This window comes from Hypomesus transpacificus, chromosome 5 (genome assembly GCF_021917145.1).
Source record: "Hypomesus transpacificus isolate Combined female chromosome 5, fHypTra1, whole genome shotgun sequence".
NCBI lineage: Eukaryota > Metazoa > Chordata > Actinopteri > Osmeriformes > Osmeridae > Hypomesus > Hypomesus transpacificus.
Genome location: NC_061064.1, coordinates 4,278,491 through 4,295,600, shown reverse-complemented (window position 1 = coordinate 4,295,600; position 17,110 = coordinate 4,278,491). Strand labels below are relative to the sequence as shown.

Genomic DNA, 17,110 nt, shown 5'->3' with positions numbered 1-17,110 from the left:
ATCTGTTCTGGTCACTCCGAGGCCCAGATCAACAGACCTGCCTGGCTCCTCTCTCAGGAAGCTCTCTGCCACCAGCCTTCACTCAGAACAGGTTGGCAGTGCCATCACTATGATATGCCACCCACGCTGACCACCATGCCATGAGACCGGGCCAACTGACGACAGCAGCATTCAGGGACTGACATAACTCAGCTAATCGTGGTGTGCCCAAAAAACTGAAGGAGTCATGTAGTATTAATCACATGTTCAACCCAGATAAGTCTGGGTGTACTGTGTTATTAGACAATGCAATCTTTCCACAGCACAACCGTCTACACTATAAAACACAGTGTACACCTATTCCAGGTTTGAACTGTTTGAAGTACATCAAAGACAACTGCATTAGAGACAGGCGGCGAGATGTTCTGTAAAAAATCCTAGCGAAATCCATCGTACTCACACGCTGTCCCATGTCCCTGTCAGAGGAGCAGCCAGTCGCCTTCGAGATTACAGACACTGTCTGTCTATATGAGTCTGTCTCTGGCTGTCTCTGTGTGTCTATCCCTGTGGCTGTCTCCAAGCCACTCCGTGTGCAAACAAATAGGCTAAGAAAGAGGAGCAAACGTCTCCTGTCCCCCACCCACTCGGTCTATTGACCTAACTGAGGCATTGGAAGCGGGAGGTGTAAAAGAAGTAGACTATGACCCTTATATACTGTATGTGAAATACACCCACACCTTCATACATTCCTCAAAGATTAGCCTCTGTTCAGCCACAATGCATTGTGTCATTAATTCTCGCTCTGGCACCAAGAAGGTTCACTAATCCAATTGAATACATGATGAAAAAAAAAAAAAAAACTGTTTTGGCAGTCAGCTTGAGCATGCATAACACAAAGTTGCTCTAAATATGACACACAATAAGACCAAACTTATTAAATTAACGACACTGAAATCTCACAGACCAGAAAATTCCGCGATACTTGGCTGCCACCTAGTGGTAACCCTTTCAAACCACATGCGGAGTTTGGGTTATGTAAAGTTCAAAGAAATATGAGTCTATCACAGCTTCAATAAACAGGAAACAGGCTGTGCGACCCTTGATCCCAGAGCCTGTGTCTGGGTAGAGAGATGCGAGGGCAGCATGGTGGTGCCAAGTGTGCCGACATGACACAGAGAGGAAGAAGCTCAGCCTTAATCCTGTCACTACTGAAGAGCATTACTCCATAACCAGCATTACCTCACCAGAGGAAATCCTCCCCATCTCTCTCATCTCTCTCCATTTGAGCTTTCTTCCTGCGTGTCTCTGTAACCGTCTGATAAAAGACCAGCCTGTGGATCACAGTAATCTTATGTGACGTACTGGGCTAGGTCCCACTGCTTACCATGGGTGGGCACGCATGCACGCACACTCTGATTTTGACTGTCAAGTTGATTGTAAGAGCCACGCAGTTCACTTGGGGATGGGCCTGGCAATGACAAAGTGCTGGCTGGCACACTTGAGGATTTACCGAAAGCAGAGTGGTGACTGTCCAAGCACACCGTCAGTCTGCAGCACTGTGACGCTACCGTAGCAATGTCGGGCTGCCATCTTGGCTCTTGAAATAGCCCACATTGATGGGAAGCCAGGAATGCTCCCCCCCCCCCACCCTCTCACACACATACCCCTCCTCCCGCTTCTAACCTCCCCCAATCTAACTCCTCGCGCCCCTCTGTGATCCCATTAACTGCCAGGAGTCTGGCTGGGGCTTAGACAGACTGGGGTGGGCTAGCAGGTGATGCGTGTTCCTGTTCTGAGGATGAGAGGGGAGCTCTGTGAAAACGGAAGGAGAAGGACTGGCGGGGAGGGCAGGGGGGGGGGGCATGGGGAGGGGGCATGAGGGTGGGTCAAGTCAAGAGGAAGCGGCTTTGAAAGTGAGTTGTGCTGCTCTGTTGGATAAATATAGTGGTGAGAGACAGCCACACCCTGTGGCCTTGGTCTTTGAGACTCTTTGAAAGAATGTACACCGGCATGCCCGTCAGGGCCCAGCATGGCTAATCATGCCAGCAGCCTCCTCGGGGATTGGGGCTGGTGGCCGGATGCCAAGGTACTCAGGACACATATCTCAAGGCATCAGAATGAATATTAGTCCACACACAGCCACAGCTACAGACAGACATTGCACCCCCACACACACATAGCAGGTCAACATAAGGCTCGAGTAGACTACAGCTACACACAGATTGCATATCTGAGACTGCAAACATCTATCAACAATTATTCGTTTAGCAGACGCTTTTATCCAAAGCGACTTCCAAGGCACACCCACAGGTGAGCCAACGGTTCAAAGTACAGCCGTAGTCTCCTAGGACTCAAAAAGACTGAACCATCTGGCAGGTTCAGAACACATATAGACCCACGCCCGTGCATTCATCCACCCTGAGAATCTGTACTGATGCACTCACCAGTCTCTCCATCTCCTGCTCGCGAAGCCTCTCCTCCCTCTGCCAGCGGTGGTACTCCAGAAGCTCGTCCTCGTTGTCGCTGATCTCCGAGATGCTGTTCTTACGTTCCCGGGTGCGAGGACGGACAGGCCGGGCATCCCTGGAGGATGACCCTGTGCTGCTGGAGGCCTTCCTTTGGCTCCGGGGGCTGGTGAGAGGAGAGGGCCCAGACAGAGGGCTCAGGCCTGGGGTGAGGCCACTGCCAGGGCTGGCGCTTTGCTGCCTACCAACCTGCTCCCTCCCCAGACTCGAGGTGGGGGAGGGACTCCTGGCACGTAGCCCTCTCCCTGGAGACACCCCCTCCTCCTCTGACGGGGAGGCAGATATGCTCCGGACCTGGGGACTCTCAGAGACCGGCTTCCCAGAAGACGTGCGCTGATTGGAGGATGGAGCTGGGATGAAGCTCTGGGGTCCGGGGGTACCCCTGCGGGACATAGAGGGGCTGAGAGGGGGCAGCTTTCTCAGGCTGGATGCAGTGGTGGGCTCTGGGGTCCAGCGTGCCTGTTGAGGGCTGTCTGTGCGGGGGTGGAGTTGGACCAGAGGGCTATCCCTCGTTCTGGGGCTGGAGGGGGTAGCTGAGGCTGCTGCTGGGGCAAACTTGGGGGCTAATCTGGGGATGGAGCTGGGCAAAGCCCCATGAGCAGGTCTGGTGCTCTCTGAGCCAGGGGAGTCCTGGCCTCTACGGTTAGGTGTAGGGCTGGGAGAGGCCTCCACCACGGCCCTCCTCTGAGGCCTGGGACTCTCAGACACCCTCTGCCCAGTTGCTGGACCACTAGAGGGCCCAGGCAGGGAGGTCCGGGCGTGGGGAACAGGAGTCTGGTTGTTGTACCTGGAGGAGCAGGCAGGTACTGGGGGGGTGGTAGAGCCTGTGTCCTGGCTGGGAAGGGTGCCAGCACCGGCGCCAGATGGGGGGGAGGAGAGAGGGGAAAAGAATGGTGAGGCGTTCTCGTAGCTGGAGTCCACTGACATGGCCCCAGGGCTGGTGGGAGAGGAGAGCAGGTAGCGTCCACCCCCGTTGAGCATGGGGGAAAGGGGGGACTGGGGAATGGGGTGATGGGTCAGCTTGACAGGCTCTGAGGAGAGCTGGGGGTGCTCGATCACCAGGGAGTCCATGATCTCCTGAAGGTCCCTCTCTATGTTGCTAGACTGAGAGCCCTGTCCTGGCTTCATCCTCTCAGAGGGAAGAACCTGATGGTTCCCATTTACAACCGCACGGTCATCTAAGAGAAAACAGGAGGCAGGATGCAGTCACAGACCGGATGGAACACTTTCACTGTCAGGTGGTCTATTTTGTTATACGTTCACATTACAACACTCTCCCCCGGGCATGCACCCGCACCGACCCACCAGCACCGTGACCACACCCTGTGTTGTAGGGTTTGTTTCTCAGCTGTGCTGTAATCCTATAGGGATCTGGAGATGCTAAATATAAAAAGTGCAGCCCCATACTTCAATCACGGCCGATGAAATCGGGACCAGTCAGGAAATCGTGGGTCGTATTCACACACACACACATGGACACAGACACACACACACAGGATCTGGTGCGGACACCAGGCACTGCTAAGTGTCGAGGCACTAAGGTCAGAGGAAAATTGACTCATAAAAACACAATATAGGGCAACAGTCACCATCATTGGCAATCCGCCAAGATTAAGTACTGCATTCGACAGGGCCATATCAAAGCCCAGATGTTTTCACAATAAGAGTCCTTTGGACTTGTTGACACTATTATCACCCTCAAGACACCCTGGCAATGACCCTTTCACGCTACTGTTGAAGGGAAATGGATGTCTAGCCATAGCTGTACAGCTAGTTCATCAAACAGTACAGTTCTACTAGTACATGTCCTGCTGGTCGGAGCCTGTGTGCTCCTCTAGAAAGGACCAGAGGGGGTTACCTGTGTGGTGACCCCTGTAGGTGCCCGGCCCCTGGCTCCCTCCAGGCAGCATACTCTTCATCCTTAGGGCCTCCTCTGGGTGGTTGAAGCGGAAAAAGGCAGACTGACCAAAACAGAGCATGCACCCTGTTAGGAGACGAGAACAGGAGCAGGGTGTCAGGACGTGGGTGAGGATGGGAAAAAAAAACAGGCATCCATGTTAGTCTTTTCCTTCTTTTACTCACATGACAAAGAGGGGCGTGTAGACTAAGTGGTTAGTGAGAGAAAAATGCATGGAGGACAAAACCAAAATATCCTTCTACTGAGTTAATTAAGTTAGCATGGAAACTACTGAGAGAAACAGCAGTGTTCCGCCAAAACAGAGAGCCAGATGTCCTTTTGTCGCACTGCTCAGTCATTGGCCAGGCCATCTGATAACATCTCCCATGCTCACACACACATATACAAACAAAACACACATGCATACACACACATCAGCTCCACTCCAGCTGAGTGCAGGGTCACCGTTCTAGAACATAAATAAGGTAACCACCCATACAATGCTCGCTGGCTCTCAAGTACACTATTGCATTAACTGTAAGTGATGGCGGAATCAAATGGCGTCATCCAGCTCTGGGTATACTGTACACACAGGGGGAACGATCTCCGGGCGGTCTCTGTTTCTATTCATACTCCTCCGTCTCGTCTCTGACTCATAGCCTACTACTCACAGGCCCACCACTCAGGCCTGGGGGTTTGTGACACTCGTAAAACTCCTTTAAATCAATATCTCCTGCCAGGAATAATTCTTTGGAAGAGACACTCCCGAGGATGAGTTATAGCTCTAGGGGTCGTTTCATTATGAAAAATTTCCCCGGCTGTGTAAGGAAGGGAGTGGGCAAAGTGGTGCGAGGGAGGAACATGCATCTATATGCTGGCCCTGGGGATGTGGGCTGGTGAGTGTACTTCAAACTGACAGGGAAAAGGATACAATGGTCATTGAAACGATTGAATCCAAACAGTTAAGATTAAGTTTGATTTAGTGAATTGAAAATATGTTTACTTGTCATTTAATTCCATATAGAATATGGACTTAAAGAAGGTAACAAACTTAACATGGTGATCCATTTGTGACGTTGTGGGACCCACTAAACTGTCCCATATGTACAATATTTACTCAACTCGAGAATGTAAACCACATTCCATTCTAGAACAGGTGCCTTACCATGGGAGATATACAGGCTGTCATAAATACATATGAAGCACGTGGTGGCTCAGAACCCGTGGAAAACACTAAAAATGGCAAAATATCACCTGAAGTTGAATGTTAGACAGAAGATTTAAGAGTGGAGGAGTAGGCCTACGTGATAGACGTACAGAACAACCAGCTCAACATCATCGAGACACCTTAAAATTGATTAAACTAATTAAGAGAACACATGACATCTAGTCATTCTGACGTATCTTAACGGATTGTAATGCAAACAATGTTAATGTCGCACGTCTGCCAATATGGATTTATGATACATACGATTTTATAGATAGGCTTATTTATTCCTTAACTATTTGTTTATTAGCCTATGTAATATCGGCTAATCTGTTTAAACTCAAGTCCACGGCACTGGAACAGAGATAGAGTCAGAGCTGCAGGTGTGTAGGTACAGGTAGGCCTATAATAAAAAAAAAGGTTCCTGTCCTAGAAGGTAAGTTTGTTAGTCACAACATTGATTGAGAAGCCACTGTAAATTTGACAGATGACTCTTGACAATGTGTGCGGTTTAAACCTGCACGGCTAAATACACTAATTTATATTAACATAACCACAACACATGAAACGGAATTCAGCACTCACGCGTAGCTTGTCTATTTCCAGTTCATTCGAGAAAATAACTCCGCATGAGTGGGCCGTCCCATTAGCTTGGTCTTTGTAAAAAAAAATTGCTTGACGCTTTTCTCTGAAGAACAGTTGTTCAGACGGTTTAGATGATTGCAACAAAATGAGACGTTGTCTATGACATGTGTTTGTTCTTCAATATGAGAAACGTGTAATTAAAAGCTCAGTTGATAAAAAAAAAAAATTAAACTGTCGGAATAATCCATTTACTTTTTCAGATAGTCTGATTTAAACGCCATAATTGAAAGGTGATGATCGAATGCTTGTAGGAGCGGTCTTCTTGTCCCATCCGCCGGCAGTCCACTCCACGAAATGACATTATTGTCAAGCTGCATGCAAGACACGGGAGGGAGGGACCAAGTGCTTTGGGTATTTCTTTACAGGGGCAAGTCCTGCTTTTGAAAGTGGAATGTGTACCAGGGGGAGGACAAGGGATTGTTTCACCATTGTGTGTGTAGGATTGTTACCCTAGCCCAACTCTCTGAGCTTCCAAGTGAATGTAATTAAAAGGTTCTATAAATCATCTATAGACTTTTAGTATGATGTTAAGCCCAACATAACATGATAGCAAGGTTGCTGATCTTAGAGACACTTAGTTGCTCTTTTCTGCATATCAAAGATGATAAATAGACAATTAAATCTGTTGTGATTGTGTCACACAGAGCTGAGGTCAGCCTAAACCTCTGATCTGATGTTCCAGAAACAATAGATTTTCTGTCTTTCTCTGTTAGAGACATATGAAGAAATATGCACAGCCAAACCAATTCTAGAGCAGGGACAGAGAGGCTATGGGAAGTGATTATTACTGGCTGCTTAATTTACTTTTACTTTCAACTAGGTCAAGGTCACCATAGCATGGGGTTTCTTTACCTTCTGTGTCTTAAAGGAACACCCTCGAGTAAATGTTCAACCGTGCATTCAACAAAGCCTGTCTGTAGCCTACGAACAAAACAAGAACTTAAAAACTAAGCATGTACAAGTAGTTAAATCAAACAGACCTAAAAGAGGCACTTCTTTGAGTCTCAGGGACTATGCCATCCTTACCTTTATGGTAGCTAGGAAACAAGTTATGTCAACAGTGATATTCCCGCTTTGCATTCCTCGACCTCTCTCTTACTTGTTCACCAGCAGGCCCAGGAGTAAGCAAACAGCGTAAAAGACATATGTATCTCTCTTCTGTGATTTGTGGGTTCCTTGGAAGGCCCTTCCCTTTCAAGTATGTACTTTGGTAGTACTGTGACACTAATGAAACAAACAGTATCTTCCAACGTGTTACAACTTAGCCTTCGTTTGTGTTACCTTGAGACAGGCGGACAGGTTTGGTGACTGGAAGGCCGTCCATGGAGCACTGGTTTCCGCAGGGGTGCAGGGTGATGTTGCCGGCCTTGTTGTCGATGTAGCAGTGCTGAGCTGCCACCCCTGGCCCCTGTAGGGGGATGTCTGTGTTCCCTGAGCCCAGGGTCGTCCTGCCTGGAAACACACACACACATTCCCACACCAGTCACTTGAGATACACATGAGACCAGCTCTGTATACCACTGAGCTAAAGCCTGGACATTAGCTCAGGGTACCAAAACCCACTTTTTTGGTCATTTAGATGCATCGCAGGACTGGAGTGTGCAAACAGGAGTGCGGTTACCAAACCACCTTGGTTACACCAGCCTACCTGGAAATACCAAACACATCTGGCGTATGAGGTATCCCGGGGAATGAAGTTCAAAGCCCTGGTTTGTGGGGTAGAGACGCTGTGATCTCACAGTAAAAGAATATGGAGGTCAAGGCCAGAGGGCTGGTCCACTTGTAGAGTTGATCTCACTAAGTGTCAGAGTGAGCAACAGCAGGTGCTGTCCCTTCCAGACAGTCTGGGCTGGGCACATGCTCATCGTATGGCCACAAGGACTGCATTAGATCAGCCACCGTTGGAATGTATTAGGACTTTCCAATGAAATTTACAAGGGGTGGATCTCTACACAACCCAAACCAGGACCAGGGCTGGTCCACTTGTAGAGTTGATCTCACTAAGTGTCAGAGTGAGCAACAGCAGGTGCTGTCCCTTCCAGACAGTCTGGGCTGGGCACATGCTCATCGTATGGCCACAAGGACTGCATTAGATCAGCCACCGTTGGAATGTATTAGGACTTTCCAATGAAATTTACAAGGGGTGGATCTCTACACAACCCAAACCACAAGCCCCCTCCTCACACTGCCCCCCCCCCCCCCCCCCCCCCCACACACACACACACACACACACACACACACACACACACACACACACACACACACACACACACACACACACCACAAGCTGATGAAACAGCCCAGAACCACAAGCCATAGAGGACAGACTCCATTGAGAATACCCCAGCAGGCTACCTCAGATTCCTATTCTCCTCTTCCTATTCCCATTCACTGTCTGTCCCTGTCCAGCAGGCCTCTCTCCTTCTGCTCTGCTGCTTGTGGTCTTGTGTTCTGCTGTCTGGGCTCTGAGGACACCCAGATGGGAAGAAAGAACTCGCCGAGATGGGAGGCATAACCACTGTAGTTCCCCCAGAGTTACGAGACTGAGGGTGAGAGGGAAGGGAGGGAGGGAGGGGGGCGTTGTCTGTGTTCAGTGCTCTGTAGTTAACTTGAACTGGAAGGGGGGGGGGGGGGCAGTGGGGTGGTGACAAGGTCGACCCTATTTTCTCTTCGTAGAGTAGTGCTTAAAAAAGCTCTGTGTGCCGTTTGCTCAGTAGGGGCCCTGCCGTGTTCTAGTTTACCCTCTATATGTTTGAATAGGGCCAAGGTGAAAAGGGTACGTGACAGGTGTCCGTTCCTCAGGCCTGCAGAGCAGAACCAGAGCCGATCCTCAGAGGGAACCACCGTGTCCAGTGGGCCCACCTTCTCTGGGATGGCCGGTCCTGACGAGCTGTGTTCTTCCTGTCACTTAATCCCAAAGTCCTCTATTTGTCATTCTTAGGATGATTACATCTGGCAGGCTCCTGAACACACTGCTCCTCTGTTCTGGTACTGTACACCACTTTCATTTCACCTCCCCCCCATCCTTTGTCCCTCCTTCCCCCTTCCCCTCTCACTTTCTCCCCTCCTCCTCCGCCCGGTTGCCTTATGATATCACTCAACCGCTGGCTCTATGCCAGGGAACAAGTGACTGCATGGAATCATCACCGTGACCAACCAGGCTTCTCCTCGCAGAAGCACAAGCTTTGGTAATTACTGCAAAATGTCAGGATCATTTTCTCTGAGAGTCCAGACAGCACAAATGCTCTCATGGAACGTATAATGGATGAGCTTACAGTACTTTCCAGTTACCAGTCCAGTTACCTGTGACTTGTGGTCTTTGTTCATTCGGGAACACAATCATTTTCCCGCATGTCTATTTAGCTGTAGTTGTCTCTAACAGAAGACAAGCTCCTGGTGCTATGATAGCTTACCTTCCTGCAGTGGTAACAAGGTGATAGCTGTGCTCAGACGGCCACTTCCCAGGCTGACCAGGTGGGGGCGCTCTGCCTGGACCTTCAGGGACCTGCTCGTCTCTATCAGGTCCAGAGAAGTGCTCTGTCAATGCAAAGGTAGACTGGAGTGAAGATGGCATATGTGAATGTATTCTCCTTCTGGGCTTTACTGGGCCATGGGGGTAGACCGGGTCTGTGTGCCCAATGCCCAGTGCCCTCCTTTATTGGATTAAGAGATTTTAAACAGGGGCCTTATGCGGGGCACTGTAGGGGGTCACCCTTTGGGTAAACAGGAGATCAAGTTATTTGTCAGACAATGTCCTTGAAGTACACTGTTGATCTCCTTCACTTATCACAATAGAAATCTAGTCTAAAACTCCTGTTTGTGTGTTGACATGATAGTCAACGATCAGCTTTAATAGTTCTCAGAGACGTGCTTCGGTTTGGATCAACAGGGAAGACTCCGCCACAAGGTAAGGCTCCAGCCTGCTTGTGGAGTCTATCTAGGTTGTTAAAACGGTTCCTGCTCTTTGAAGTAAGAATGCCCATTAAAGTAGTGATGACGTTCCGCTTCATGCCCTCTAGTCACAACTTGAGCATCTCACCTGCAGTTTAACAAGGTACGCATTTCCTGTGTGTGCATGTGCACTCCAAATCAGCCTGTAGGTTTTTCTAATGTCAAACTCACTTATTTTGCTGTCAAACCCTTTTGGAAATGTCACAGTAGTTTATTCAAGCTAGCTTATCTTCCTCTGCCATCTTTTGGCATTAACTGTGAGTCCTGCCCATATTGTCAGCTGACCTTTCCTGTGAGAAGCATTGTTCCATGCAGGTCAGTAACTCAGTCGTTCCTTATTTGTTTTCACTTTCTATGACATCTACTGCTGTTCTGTGCATAGATTTGTTCTGCTTGACTGAACCCAGTGTTCTTTTGGCCTGTCTGTCAAGAATTGGACAAAATGAAATCAGTTCATTGATTAATCGACTGATTGCCAAATGAAATAACAGATTTTTCACTTTGTGTTCCACGACATCCTTTTTTGACCCATACAACTGACATCTTTACATCTACCTGCACATGTACTTCCACTGTTGATTACATTTACATTACATTTAGTCATTTGGCAGACGCTCTTATCCAGAGCGACATACAGCAAGTACAGGGACATTCCCCCTAAGGCAAGTAGGGTGAAGTGCCTTGCATAAGTCATTTGACATGGCCAGGAATCGAACCAGCAACCTTCTGATTAATAGCCCGATTCCTTAACCGCTCAGCCATCTGACCCCCACTGTTGATGCTCGCTGTGAAAGTCAGTGGGCCCGGGGGAGGTGACTCACCTGTAGGACCTGGTGTGTCTGTCGGCCCTGTTCCACCACGTTCCTGTTCACGCTGTCCATGTTGGCGGCGCTGTCACTCACTCCGTCTGGCACATGGAGATCCTGCCGGAACATCCGCACACATGGACACACATGATGAAGGAGCCAATGGGAACACTGCTCTCCTTAGAGACCCTTCTGTCCCACTTCTCAGCTCCTGTCACGTGGCTCTGTGTGGGGCCCAGTGAATACTGGGTAATTGTCTCCGCAAACTGATGGGTGGGGTAAGGTGGGGGCTGCCCATAGAGAAGCTGTCGTTGGTTTATGTTGAAATATGATTTGTCGTGAGTGAAAGGCTTCAAATAGCTTGTGATCGTCACCTCTGTCGCCACCTTCTGACCATGAAACAGCATTTGGCCGGCCATGTTATCATTCCAAAACTGACCACAGACTTAGCTTTTCCTCTTATCAGACTAAATTCACTTCAGTCAACATGTCATGCACCCCCCCCCCCTCCCCCCCCCTCCCCCCCCACACACACACACACTACAGCAGGATGTTGTGTGTATCTCAAGTGCAGCAGGTGCAAGATAGCTACTGCACACTGACTGCATCTTGCCCGTGAATCACTGTGACTCACGCATATACACATGAAGAGACTCACAGACGCTCACAGTACACCCACACAGACACAAACATTCACTCTGACTTCACAGACAGATGCTGCGGACTCCGTCCAGCTGTGAACACATGCTTACCTCCTGGCAAGGGAAAACCCCTGAGGACATGACATGTCCTGGACACACAGACAACACAAATGAGTCAGCACGCCCGAGTATCTCTAAGATTAAGTTGAGCGTCTGAACAAGATAAGATGTTATTGATCCTCAAGTGGGGAGAACAAAAGATAAATAAACTATAAGACATAACAACCATGAGACAGGCAGCTTTTAACTCCCCCCCCCTCCTCTCAAACATTAACAAACATGTTGTAATTGATTGGGAGGTAAATACCTTATTCCAGTTATCAGGAAGTCCTATGTATTCCATATCCTATGATTTACCTATGGGTAAAACACAACACACTTGTCTTGTTCTTCTCAGGATTCAGGATTTTGGATGAAAGGAGATACCCGGCAGCCTCTGATATCTCTGCCCTCTCTCTCCCTCTCCTCTTTCTGCATGTTTTATCAGGGATAGCTGGAATGTGAAGCTTTGCTCTGTCAAGCAAGCAAAGACAGGTCAACCGTGTAAAAATCTGAAGGAAAAAAGAGCTGCATGTGGGCAAATCTCCACCACCAAATCAATCACTTTCAAAATAAAAAAAATTAAAAAATCAGAACTTTTCTTTTGGAAAGATATCTTCAAATGGACATGTTTTTACCCTAGGTCAAAATCCTTACAGCAAAACTAAGAGCCGAGTTTTGACTGTAGTAAGTGAAATAACACAATGGAGGATAGGACCAAACACATGATTTCTAGCTCTCTTCTTCTTTCTCTCTGTGATGTCATGTCAGAGAGGGCAGCTGGGCAATGCTGTGGTCATCTCTGACAATCGTGTCCAGTGTTTGAGTGACTGAGGGGCAGTGACACAGGGAACAAAGCCTTCCCCTGTTCCCCCTCTGACTGTAGATGTCTCCCTTCTCACCCTCAGCCCACTGGCGCCCGACACTGGTCCAGTCTGATCCACGCTCACAGGCGGACAGAACAGTGGGCAGTACAGTGGGTCATAGACTCTAACACACACTCACATGTATGCACACAAGCACGTACACACACTCCCACAGCCTTGACTGATCTCATGCACACACCCAGCTGGGTAGATGTCCTATGCTTGTAAATGCAGGTCCTTCCTCTGTAACATGTGATTATAGGGGCAATTATGCCCTTCAGTGTTGCCATGAGCGTCTGAAAATAGACACGGCAAGCCACACAGTCTGTGCTACTCCGCTTTTAGAATGAAATTACATTAAATGAATAAACAGTGTGGACACAGGCAGAGGCGGAAAGGCTTAATGGATACTGCTCATTTCAAACAACAAGTTCTCAGGTGTCAATTCAACTGGAGTGATATCTCTGAGCTTCTCATGAAACTGCAGAAAATACCATCGACCTTCCGATGATTCCGACTTCACCAGGGTCAACCACTCACCATTCTACTGTTGGACGGTCCAAGACGGGGTTAGGTCCATGGGATATTCTGTAGTTTAATCCACAGAGTGGTGTCGAGGGGCAGCCACATGGTTGTCAGTATGTTCCCTCTGGTAAACTTCAGTCACCGACTGAGCTCTGCTGCTCTGCAGGGCCCCAGGGTGCAGGGTTACACTCCCAGCCCGTCATGCCTCAGAGGGGGCAGCAACATCAGGGGTGCCCTCCAAAATAGGACTGACTGCAGGTCAAAGGTCATTGAGTTGAACTGGCCACAGACTTCCGTGTCAAACGCCTCTCAAGTCGACCCTCGTGGTTGAAGTTGGATTCCGACTTTGAACTGGTGAGGGAGTCCAGGGTTTAGATGCTTTCCGAAGATGCCACGAGGTCAAGTGAGAGCAAACCTCGACCAGCTTCTCACACATTCCTCCCTTTGCACAGCTTGTTGTGGATGTAAGCAGTGATACATAAATACTGGTGTGTAAAAGCACTGATTGTCATGGGAAGTTGAGGAGCCGGGGTGGAAGTCTGTGGACATGTGGTGTAGGAGGAGACGGAAAAGACCTTGAGTCATCAGTGGAATTCCTCCGGGCTGCTTCCTGTCCTGCTCCACGCATTGTCAGCAAAACAAAGGGGGTTTTCCAATCTGGAAATGTTGAATCTTGGACATATGGCATTGAATAGAATGACCATCAATGGTAGTTCAAGACCACCGCTGGACCATGAATACAGAGATACAATTCTGTTCCACAGGAAGTGAGGAAATATATGAGCCAGCACTTGAGCAGTCCCACAGGAACTCTCTGGCAGAGAGAGAGAACGAGGGAGAACAGGAGAAGAAAAGTTCTTTATTGATCTCCTCTTTCTGTTCCCATGGTCACGGCCAAAGACGGGATGGTGGATCATTTATCAAAATAAAAACAAACAACAAATATCAGCAACCAAGTAACCAAATGGATTCCAAATGTCTCCAGCTAGGCCTGGAGACCCGGGATGTTTCCTGTGGGCTGACCCAGGGACGTGGAGGTCTCTGGGGGAGGGACACAGAGGCTGCAGCTGTCCTTCCCTTTACTAGAGCAGTTATCACCAACCTCCACCTCACTGCAGAGAAACATCTGGTGGTGTTGGGGGATTGGCAAGACCATGTTAAGCTGCCAAACTTTAAGAGTAAGCAAATGTTGAAAAGTTCATATAATCCTGGCTGTCAATCTAAACTTCCATTCAATATTTGATTGATTCAAACCCAGCTGGTCCAACTCAAAGGGTTTAAGATATCAGATCTGTCATGGGGATTTCAGCCTTTCGCACTAACACATGCCTGCCACGCTGTCTGGGTCTGGGCCGTGTTATCGGCTAAGGCCTGGTTGTCCTCATTTGACCATGGCTCTCCTCAGAGAAACAAGCTGTCCTCCTAGTACTGCCCTATGCTGCCTGAATATCACAACCTTGAGTCTGAAAGCTACACTTAAGGATGAGTCAGTCTTTCTCTGGCAACACAAACGTCTTGGACTGCTGTGTTCACGCATGTGTGTGAGAGAGGGAGACAGATACAGAGAGGGTGCGAAAGAGCCAGAGTGAGGGAGAGACGGAGAGAGAGACAGAGAGATGTAAATACAGATTGAGCGGGTTGCATCCTTGGCAATGGAGCGCATTGGAATGCAGTTCAGAGGGATGGGAAAGGGGGGGTTGCACTCTCTCTGGGAACACATTATTCTTTTGCTGCGTGTTTTTAGTTCCAATGTTCCGTAGTGTTGTCAGGCCTACGGTCTGAGGAGATCCAGAGAGTTCCAATCCTGCTCCTGCTGGCAGTGAGAAGGCCCTCGGAGAAGGAGACGACTCCTGAGGCCAGATGGGAGCGGAGCCCAGATATAAGCCCACACACCTGCAAAGGGTCGTCTAGGAGGGGTGGAAGAGAACACATTAAAGAAGGTCAACGTTGTCTCCAGATGAGCTGCGAGGTTCAGCGGGAACACTGGGTGACTTTGTTCTTTTCCCCCTCTCAGCAGCAGGTGTGACGACAGAGCTGTCCAGTTTGTGTCAGAGACTCCAGTTTGGATTTCTTGATTTAAGGTTGCTGAGAGGTGAGAGCGACATGTTCGTGTGAATAATATCAGTGATTGATGGAGGTGGTTTCAAAAGATCACAGCCCTGTCCAGTGGCACAGTAGCTTGGTAAAAAGAGGATAAAACATTTTCACCCTGGGAGTTGAAGCCACGCCAATCGAACATGCTTGAAATAAAGCACTGGGATTGGAAACAATACCAGAACAGACAATAAAGACAAAGAAAACTGTACAAAACTGTTGGTGTCACCATATCCTCCTCAGATCTCCTCAACCTGGGGATCACATAGGTGTCCAGTTTCCAGAAACTCCACCCTGCATACCTTACCTTTTATTCTGTCCTCAAGGTGTTCCAGAATACATTCTTTATGTTAACAAGCTTTCTTTTCTTTCAACAGTTATTCTCTCAATATCTCAACACTGTTGTTGCCAAGAAGGAAAAGGTCTGCAACTGAGTGTTAAAATTACACCTTACATTGCATTGCAGCAGGGGAAACAATTCATGAATGCATTCAAAGCTGTTGCACATTACCAGAGTGCTTATGAGACTCAATAAACAGTCGGATCTCCCACACATGAAAGCATCCATTCACAGAGCCTGCTGTGTTTCGCCCATAATCGCCTCAAGCTTACACACACATACACGCACGCACATACACTCTCACACTCGTTTTTCCACTCTCCCTTTTTCCAGTGCTCTTCCACCTCTCCAGGGAGATACCATACCTGGTGCTATACAGGTGTGTTGCTTGGTTTAAACACCCTCTACTCCCCTGTTAAGAGGTTTGGCAATCATTTCAAATGATACATTTCAGTTCATGGATCCGTGTGCGATACTTGAACGACTCACTTGATGAAGGTCCAGTCCTGTGATGGTCAGCGCAGCCACGCTCATGCATGCAGACCCATACAGACAGGCAGAGACACACACACTGTGTAAGAAGGAACTGGGCCATGTGAGACTGGGACCCCCTGACACACACTGGTACAATAGGCTCATTATCCAGCCTGAGGTCAGACCGACTCAATCCCAGGCTGCATCACAGCTCTGTTACAGAGACATGGTTTCAGAATTCCTTCATTTCAGCTTTCAACTTACCTGACACACGTCGTTTCCTTTTCTTATGGTTATTGAAAAAAACTGAGAGCTCTCCTTCACAACAACTTTTGTTTTTATGTGTTTAAGACAGAGGATAATGTTGATACTAACAGAATAAGAATTAATTAGCAGGTTGAACACCACCCCCCCCCCCACACACACACATACATACACAAACTCCATGATAATATATAACAGAAGTCTCATTACCTTGACCTTCTGGGCTGGTAAAGGTGCAGTTCACAGTCGAAACCGAGACTTTCAGAACCATTTCATAATTCCCATCCTTCTTGTGAGATTGATTCTGTCTAATCCTTCGTTAAATATCTCCTTGTTTAATGGTGCTGTCAGTCTGACGTATTCTCTGTAGTTGACAGAGAACATTCTCTAAGTGGATGGAGATGAAGACGTAAGCTAGACAGACAGAGGATGGAAGAGACAGCCTCTTAATTTGGACTCCGCCCCATTCTCCCCCTTCACTTCCACCCCCTCTGTCTCTCTCGACCTGTTCTTTTTTTCTTACCTCCCTCTCTCTTACTCCCTCCCTCTCTCCCTCCCCCCCCCCCCCTCTCTCTCTCTCTCTCTCTCTCGCTCTTAAAGAAAGAGGACTTGTTCTCCAGCTGAGCGGCAGCCCACTTGGTCAGAGCCCCAGACCAGAGGAAGTAGATATCCCCAAGCAGAGCTGTCAAGCATGGTTCTCTGAGGTTCTAGTCTTAACTGGGTGAACCTGATGTGTTTTCTTATGTCTAAAACCGACAAATCTCTCCAGCCAGAGGAGGTGGGACTAGAACCTTCCC

At 48.5% G+C, this 17,110-nt stretch overlaps 1 protein-coding gene across 10 annotated transcripts in view; it reads right to left on the bottom strand.

Moving 5' to 3' along the window:
- Positions 1-17,110, bottom strand: part of phldb1a (pleckstrin homology-like domain, family B, member 1a) — a 29,652-nt gene that overhangs the window by 10,612 nt on the left and 1,930 nt on the right. For 6 of the 10 annotated variants that reach the window (XM_047021030.1, XM_047021035.1, XM_047021036.1 and 3 more), the window contains exons 2-6: positions 11,026-11,127; positions 9,667-9,790; positions 7,535-7,705; positions 4,363-4,488; positions 2,424-3,682 (exon numbers count right to left, since the gene is read on the bottom strand). In XM_047021030.1, the coding sequence (XP_046876986.1) occupies positions 2,424-3,682; positions 4,363-4,488; positions 7,535-7,705; positions 9,667-9,790; positions 11,026-11,127 (1,782 nt within the window). Of the gene's footprint in view, positions 1-2,423; positions 3,683-4,362; positions 4,489-6,193; positions 6,727-7,534; positions 7,706-9,666; positions 9,791-11,025; positions 11,128-12,018; positions 13,129-13,156; positions 16,465-16,523; positions 16,794-17,110 lie in introns of those variants that run through there. The other 4 variants (XM_047021034.1, XM_047021032.1, XM_047021031.1 and 1 more) reach the window with 4 other exon arrangements.